At 32.8% G+C, this 8,489-nt stretch overlaps 1 protein-coding gene across 2 annotated transcripts; it reads left to right on the forward strand.

Annotated features, from left to right (window-relative positions):
* Nucleotides 1-1,740: 1,740 nt before the first annotated feature.
* Nucleotides 1,741-8,137, forward strand: LOC136801584 (uncharacterized). 2 transcript variants are annotated; one of them, XM_067058219.1, is made up of 5 exons: nt 1,741-2,001; nt 2,616-2,792; nt 3,061-3,711; nt 3,979-4,141; nt 5,110-8,137. In XM_067058219.1, the coding sequence occupies exons 1-5, from the start codon at nt 1,905-1,907 to the stop codon at nt 5,162-5,164; spliced, it is 1,143 nt and encodes a 380-aa protein (XP_066914320.1). In that variant the 5' UTR covers nt 1,741-1,904; the 3' UTR covers nt 5,165-8,137. The 2 variants fall into 2 exon arrangements, 1 of the variants encoding a protein (XP_066914320.1); XR_010845877.1 differs by having other exon boundaries at nt 1,778-2,001; nt 3,979-4,314; nt 4,956-8,137.
* Nucleotides 8,138-8,489: the final 352 nt, after the last annotated feature.

The following is an 8,489-nucleotide window of genomic DNA, read 5'->3' on the forward strand; positions in this document are numbered from 1 at the left end:
TATAAAATTTCCAAATTTGAGTTGTCCGACATTTCTTTAGCCACTGCTTGCAATGCATTCAATGGACGCATGACATAGATTCCCAATACTTGTACTATATGAAAGAATTAGAACAAGCAAATAAAAAACGAGCAAATGAAGATAGTGCTAAGGGACAAGCTGGAGTTTTTACAAGCTCTTATTAGATTTGGTTGGTCGTTAACCAGTAATAAAACAATTTTGATACATTTTCTAAAGAATGCGTCATCTCTATCACTTCAAATGACCAATTATTGAAGTATCTTGTAAAAACTCCAGCTCATCCCAGTGCTAAAGTACACTAAAATTTCCCACGTTTCACGAGTTGTAGTACCCATTCCTCACATGGTATAGGTTCACCTAGCCGAAGATGCATTTACATTTTGGTAAGTAAGCCGTGATGCTGACATGTGAATGGTAGACCACCATCCAGCAGCTTTACAATATATCATGGACTAGAAATGACGGACTTTTCTAAGTATATGACGAATATTCAGATGATGGAAACTTTTGGGAAAGTTTCATTAATTTCACGGATTCGTTGGTAAAGGAAGGATCTTGCAACCACTGAGCTCAATATTTAGATGCACTGGAGGTAGCTTCTCAATCACAGCCAAGCAAAATAATTTGATCTGAGTTTCTTTGAAAGCTGTACCCGAATCGAGGGGACCAGATCTATAGTTTGTTTTCATGCTAGTGATGAATCGCCATTTGTCGTTAGGTAAAGTTAAAAGAATACCTTAACGGGGAAAACTTCGTCGGGGAAAAGTGACGAAGTTTTGGCCAAATGACGAATATTTTTCCCGGTCTTAATGCGTTTAGCAACTACCAGCAAGTGACGAATATTTTTCCCCGACGAAAATTTTCCCCGACGAAAATTTTCTCCGACGAAATTTTCCCCGATAAGGTACTATACAATTCACCCTCTTCTCACAGAGCCAGTAGAAACTACTCCCACTCGGAGAATTTGCCAAAATATCATTCCGTATGTATTATTGTACTCCAATTTTTGTCCTTGCTGAAAAAAATCAAATAAACAAATCCTCACTGAAAAATACTGTGCTACTATTGAGTCCACCCCATTGACTTTTCTAACTAATTCAAATAACCAGCCTTTTGAGCATGGAAATATCAATCCCCCATTGAGTTTCAATCCGTTATTTTAACCCACTGGCTGAAAAACCATACCGGGTCTGTGTGTAAGTAACAAGTGTGTAACAATCGCTTGTTTGCGGGTACCACTTTCAAAAAAGCTCCATTAGCTTGGTCCAGGTAACTCCTGATCTGGTAACTAAAAGGGGCTGGATTTGAGAAAAAGGTGTGAAATAGAATAATTTTGTCACCCTGGCTGGCCTTATGGAATCATTTTTTAAGGTTGTTTTTGTCACGAAAGATAATTTTCAGACATTTCAATGTTAATTTAATTTCTTAATTTGTTAACCTTTAGGTTTACAAATGAGATGAAGTACAAAGCTAATTTTTAAAGGTATGATACAAGAAATCGTGAAAAAAATTGTGAATAGAACTAAAATGTCGAAAAACTCTATAGGATGAAAGAAAATCAAAGTCTTAAAAAGATGCTCTTTTCAATCGACAAGAGTTAACAGACATTGTTTATGACAACAAACTAACCTAAACAGAATTGTGTTTTTCAACAAATACAGCTGTTTCAAGACAAACATGGCAATTAACATCATATTCAGCATTATGCTTAATATGAGCAGAATAAGGATAGAGGCAATATAAAGGTGGCAATTGCAGATAGCGTCTTAGCAACTATCAAAAAGCGTTTGACCACCAACGGCCTAGAAGGAAGCTTTTATCCTTCTGAAAGGCTTGAGGTCAACTAGCGCTGGAAGATGTTGTTCAAAATTCGGTGTTGAAGAATGGATGCAACCTCCATGAATTTTCACTATAATCATTGCTTACTTGTGGTGGCAGTTTCCTTAATTTGTTTTTACAATGGAGTCCATCTACAGAGCAGTAAGTGTCCATTTGCTCGTCCATATTTTAGATTCTTTGTTTGTTGCCAAAGCTAGGGGACTTGGGAGGCTACAACATTTCAACTTTTATTCATTGAGTCCTGTCCACATTTCTTACTACTTGTGATTTGATTGGTGCGGCCTTCATCCAAGATCCTGAATGATTGAATTTTATGTTTGCTTAATGCACACCGTAAAGAATTCCTGATCACTGAGTAATTAGCCATTTATTCTACTGACTGAGGACGAAAAAAATCAGCACTTTTACCTCCTTTAATTTTGCGGGTTAGAACTGCGGGTTGTTCCAAATCATTTCAGTCACTCCAACGTCTTCAAAAGTGTAGATACCTAAACTCGCTACTGTGATAATCACGGTGGTACCATTATTAGTCTTTAGTCCCTCTATAACAACGCAGTTTCAATGTCTAAAAGCTAATTATTAAGCACTTTCCCCGATCTTTCCTTGTCGGTCAGTTTTACAGCTCTGGTGCAAGAGAGGAGGTTGGGATCGCTTCTGCCTCCCTATAAAAAATCGACCAGGTATTTCATGTTACAATTTCCTGTAGGTTTTTTCTACCCATAAAAGAACTAAGAAACGTTTTATTTCTTCTTCAGTAACCGATTATGAAGAAAAAGGATGTATAGGTTTACCTGATGGTGTTTATCCTATAAGGAATCTCAGTGAATACATCGTATGTGAGAACAACATTGGAAATATCAGTTCATGTCGTCCAAATGAGATTTACAGCACAAACCACAGTTCATGCACACCATTGAAAAACATCACTGAAGGTAATTTTTCCCAATATGCAAATTTGTACGAAAATTATTTCAGTTGAGAAAAACCGACATTATGCATGAAATTTTTCGACCTTTCCGGTATTTACGTTATCCCCAGTAACTTCTAGATTCATTCATTTTGTAACAGCGCTGCTAATAAAGTATGGTCAGTACTCTATTTCTGTTTCGAACATCACTTCGTTAATCTAAGTCACTTGGGTTAAAAAGACTTATCACCCATTGATTAGTAGATTAGATAGTCTTGCTTTTTTTTTCTTAGAAAGCTTTTGTGACAACCGGCCAACAGGTGACTGGATGTACATATGGGATTGCCACAAATTCTTTCATTGTTATTTCAACTGGTACAATGTACAAATCTGTGAAAACAATACGGTTTACAATGCCTTACAAGATGTCTGTACATCTGAATCTGAAAGCACATGCATGGCTTACAATCTTACCGAAAGCTCTGGCAATCATGGAACAGAATCTCCATCTACAACACTGACACCAATCACCACTATCAGCCCTGGTGGTTCAAATACTACAAATTCTACCAACACGACTTCAACTCCATCGACATTTATCACCACACCTTCACCAATAACAACTCAACTGCCACCAACAACATCTTATCCAACTTTTAGTCCTGGTGAATCGAATACTACAAATTCTACAAACACCACATTAGCTCCATCTACACTCACCACTACAGTTTTACCCATAACAACTTCACTGCCACTTACAACACCTTATCCAACTAAAAATAGCACCGCGTCTTCAAATGGTACCACAGACACTAAGGATCTGATATTCCCAAACGATTTACAACAAAAGCTTGCAAACAACGAAAGTATTATATTGATTGATGTTCGAATGCCTTGGGAATTGAAATTAGAAGGAAAAATAGGCGCGTCAATCAATATTCCTCGTAAGTAAATCTTAAAAGTGTTTATTAAGTCAATGCCTCTCCACTAGATCAGTTGCGTCAACTCCCCTTAAAATCAGTGTGTCAACGACGAACTTTTCCCGCTCTCAAGCCGATATAGAATCCCTTCATCGATAAAACTATGTAATCTTTCCGTAATAACAACCTCATGATCTGCTAAAATATTGGAGAACGTGATGAAGGGTTGCAACATCTCCAAAATACACTGACAGCACCTTGCTGTAACATAAAGGGGATTTTCCTTTTTAGTACCAAAAATTAGTGATGCATTCCAGCTCGAAGAAGAACAGTTTGAATCAAGATATGGCATCAAAAAACCTAAGAAGGATGATTGTAGTCTAATCTTTCACTGCAAATCTGGTGTTCGAAGCATGCAAGCTGTCACCATTGTGAAATCACTTGGATATACATGGTAAGGAAATATTTTTACTCAACCGTCAGCGAATTCATATGTTTTTGGTTCATGACGTAAAAAACATTTAATTTACTGCCAATCAAATTAATAATACACCCCTATGGTATTTGAATAATACCTCAAGAACCAAAAACCTTCGAAACAGTGAAAGCTCATCTTTCTTGGGAAATGTATATTTAAAGTCTGTTCACGATAAGTGTGCACTCTTTTTTCTTTAGCTATAACTTTTGAAGGAATTGGAGAGATATTTGTGAGTGGAACAATTTGAAGTAAAAAAGTCTTTAAAAAAATTCTAAAAACGAAGATGAAAATGAAGGAGAAAAAAATGAAGATCTTGTAGAGAAGTGCGATAACTTCATTTTCACTGGAGAGATTCTTTGATCTTAGGAGGTCATCACTGTGAAGAAATTTCACTAAAATATTTATTCAATATAAAGTTATGATACAAAGTTAATAAGTCATTGACCCCAAAAAACAGCAGAAAACAGCGTTTTTAGACGTCAATCAGCTTATAACTTTGTTTGATATCTTTTGACTGAATTATTATTTTTGAGAAATTTTTTCACAGTAATGACGTTCGATAATGAAGGAGTCACTTCAGTGAAAATGATAGTTAAAGCACCTTTTACAAGATCTTCATTTTTTTCTTCTTCATTTTCATCTTCATTTTTAGAATTTTTTTATAGATTTTTTTATTCCAAATTGTTCCACTTACTAATATCTTTCCAACGATACCAAATTTATAAAGATTGAGGAATTCCTTCAAAAGTTATAAGTAAATGAAAAAAGAGTGCACACTTATCGTGAATAGACTTTAGAGTAACAGTCCAGAAAGATTTCTTTATTACCGGATTAGCAAGACAGGGGGCATCATACAAAGTAGTTATATAGATTTAAACTAGAGGTTTATTCTAATTCACAACAGTTCCTTTGCTAGTTAACAAAGATTTTCCATGTTTTTTTAGCCCAAAGAGTCTAGATGGTGGATTTGAAGCATGGAAAAAAATCTACCAAAAATAAAATGATACTGAAGATTTAACTCTTGTCGAAGAAGTAAAAGAAGAAGGACACATAGCCAAAAATGATTCTTCAAATTGTCTGGTAAATTGTTTTTTGTATGTATAAATGTTCTTTAAGTTTTGTTTTCTAATATTCTTTGAGTTTTTGTGTTATACGTTCAATTTGTTTTTTTAGTTTTCTATTATTGTTAAGATTGTTCCTGCTTTTCTGTTCTTATGGTTGTCTTTTTTGTTATTTGTCTTTTTTGTTCTGTGTTCTCTGTCCTTTGTCATTTAATTGTTTTTCGTTCTATGTTCTCTGTTTTAATTGTTTTTGATTTTTCTCTTTGATCTTTGTTTTTTTTATTGTTTAATGTTTTTTGTGTGTTTTTTTTCTTGTTCTTCGTTTTTTTTACTTGTTTTTTTCTTGACGTTCTTTTTGTTTTTTGTTTTTTTGTTCATCGTTACATCGTAATCTTTTGTTTTAGTTTTGTATTGTATATTATTGTTTCTTGTTCTAATCCACAAAATGTTATTTCCAGTCGTTATTTTGTAATTTTTTGTAATTTTGTGTATTTGACGCTTAGATTTAGATTAAATGTATTTTTTGCACATGCATACATAATGTTTATTTTTGTACTAGACTCGCTTTATTTTTATACTATGTATGTATGTTATTGTCGTTTTCTTATGTTTATGGATAATGTTTTTCATTTGTTTTTTATGTTTTTTGTTTGCTTTTACCATGTTTTTATACCTGTGTCAGATTTTTTTGTTAATTGTTGTATTTCCAGTCGGTAAGTTTTTATGAATTGTTTCACTTGCACGTTGTTTTGTTCTTTTGTTCCAGACTAGGTTTTGTTGTTGTTTGTTTCGTACTTTTTTTGTTTACATACATCAATTATGTGTTGTCAAATTGTAAATTTATTTGTTGTTCATTAATTGTTTTGTTTAGGTCCCGATAATTTTATGTTTGCGACTCTTTGTTCCTTTGACCAACCACTGTTCGGTATCATTATGTTTTATTGTTATTATTACAAGTTTGTTTCATGTGTATTTTTCTTGTCATTGTACTTCTTCCTTGATTTTCCTTTTGTTCCTTCTGTGTTTGTCTGATTTGTTTTTTGTTTACACTAAGTTCACAAGTGGTATATTTGTTTTGTATTTTTAATCTTATAGCTTTGTCAGTCTTGTAGTGTTTGTCATAAATTGTTTGTTTCTATATTATTTAGAAGGCTTTCGTTCTTCGTTTTCTTATCCACCTTTTGTTTATCATTGATTCCCTGTTGTCTTGTCTTTTTTTCGTTTTGTTTCTTTTTGTTTTGTGCTTTGTTTTTTTGGTTGTTGAATTTGTTCTGTATAATTGTTCTTCCTTATTTTCGTTGTTTTGTATCATGGCCCATCATTCTTGTTTTGTCACTCGTATTCAGTTCATTTTCTTTTGTTTTTATTTTAGTTTTATATCAATCAAGTCATTTGTCTTTTGTCCCAATTGTCTTTGTTTATGTCTTTTTCATTAATGTTTGCTATGTTTTTGAATGTTTGTCTGCATTTGTGATTTATTGTGTTTTTATTGTTTTGTTGTTATCTTTTTTTCTTCCTGTTTACTTTCTGTGATCATGTGTTTTTCATTATCAATGATATCAATTTTAAGGCACTTTATCATGTATATGTAACCTATAGGAGGACCTAGGAGCTGATTTTACCTTTTCATTGCTCACTTGTTTTTGTTTGTTTCTGCTGTGTTTTGTCATTCTTGTTGCTTACGTTGTTTATTCTTTGTTGTTGTATGTGTGTGTTTCCTTTCCTTTGGAGGTGTTGTTCGTTTTCTTCACTTGTTTTTATGTTTCGTCAGTTTTGTCCGCACACTTTTTTTTGGTTACTAGTTTGTTGTTTAGTTAGTTTGTCTTTTTGTTGCGTATTTTCGATTGTTGTTTCCCAATGTTTTTTCTGCAGCTGAATGCAGTCTGTTATTTGTTAATGTTGTTTTTTAGTTTCTTTTTTAATTTTTTCATAGTTTTTTGTAACTGTATTGCTTTTTAATGCTTTTCCTCCTTTCCTCTTATTTTGTTGGTATTTGTGTGTTGAATATGTTGTCTTTTCGTTCTACTGTAATTCAATTGTTCTGAATATTTCCTTTCGTGTTAGTTGTGTTAGTTGAATACTGTTGTTTTTCGTGCTTTTCTTTTTTGTACTTTAATTTCGTTGGTTTTTGTACATTACAGTATATATTTACATATGTCTTTTAGTTTCCTCGTTTCGAATTTGCTTTGTTGTCCCATTGTTGTTTTTAATATGTTCTGTGTAAACTCCTATCTCGTACAGTTTTAATTTTGTTTATTTGTTGTTTGAGAGCTTCAACTTCGTTGTTTCCTTCTGTTTTGTTTTTTGTCTTTAAAGCCATTACTTGTTTATTTGTTTTGCATTTGTTAATTTGTTTTCTTGTGGATGTTACTTTGTAAAAGTTTTTATTTTGTTTTTGTTTAACTTGTTGTTCTTCTTTTTATTTGTTCATTTGTATTGTTTTGTTTCCTTTTGTTTTGTTTCTCTTGTGTTTCCTTGTCTCTTGCCAGTTTGTTTATATGTTTGTATGTTTGTCTGTGTTTCTTATTGATGTTTCCAGATAATTGCTATGTTTTCATTTGTTTTTCTTCTCATCGTTTTTGTCAATTGTTTTGTTTTGTGATCGTGGATATTTGTTTTTTTAAATTTTCAGGCCTATTTATTTGTGATGTTCTGCTTTTTTTTTTCTTCGACCGAATATAGCTTCAGTAACTTAACCATACCACACCTTCTTTAAACTACTTTAAAATATTTTTGAAACCCCAGAATGAATTTATTATTTTTCTAAAAGATATGGATATGATTATATTAGGGTACGTTACCTTATATAAAATTTTTTATTTTTTATAAATGATTGTTAAATTTTTATGACAATAATGACGTTTGTTTTTGACGCTTTTTTCAATGATAAAATAAATCTTGAAAATGTTAATTTTTGGTATTTTTTTTCAACAGTGTTTCACCCCTGTATCTTAGCTTCTTAGATTTACAATTCTCCATCTTAGATCTCAGTCCTACTTTTCAGATGTGAATGCAAGCTTTTCAAACTCGAATCTCTGTCTCTCGGGCAGCCGTCTCTCGGATTTTTGTTATGCTTCTCTGCTTCTTTGATAATAAATGCATATCTCCTTTAGAGAGCGCAAATTTAAGTTCTTGGACTTGTATATAAGACCAGAATTTGTCAAAGTTCTGCAACTATCAGAATTCAAAAAAGAGAAAAAATATCTACGAAGGAGAGTGGCTAAGATTCAGAAAAGCATAGAAGAGAAGTTGATTTGGTGACA

This window comes from Clytia hemisphaerica, unplaced genomic scaffold, assembly GCF_902728285.1.
Source record: "Clytia hemisphaerica strain Z4C2 unplaced genomic scaffold, Clytia hemisphaerica genome assembly, whole genome shotgun sequence".
NCBI classification, from domain to species: Eukaryota; Metazoa; Cnidaria; class Hydrozoa; order Leptothecata; family Clytiidae; genus Clytia; species Clytia hemisphaerica.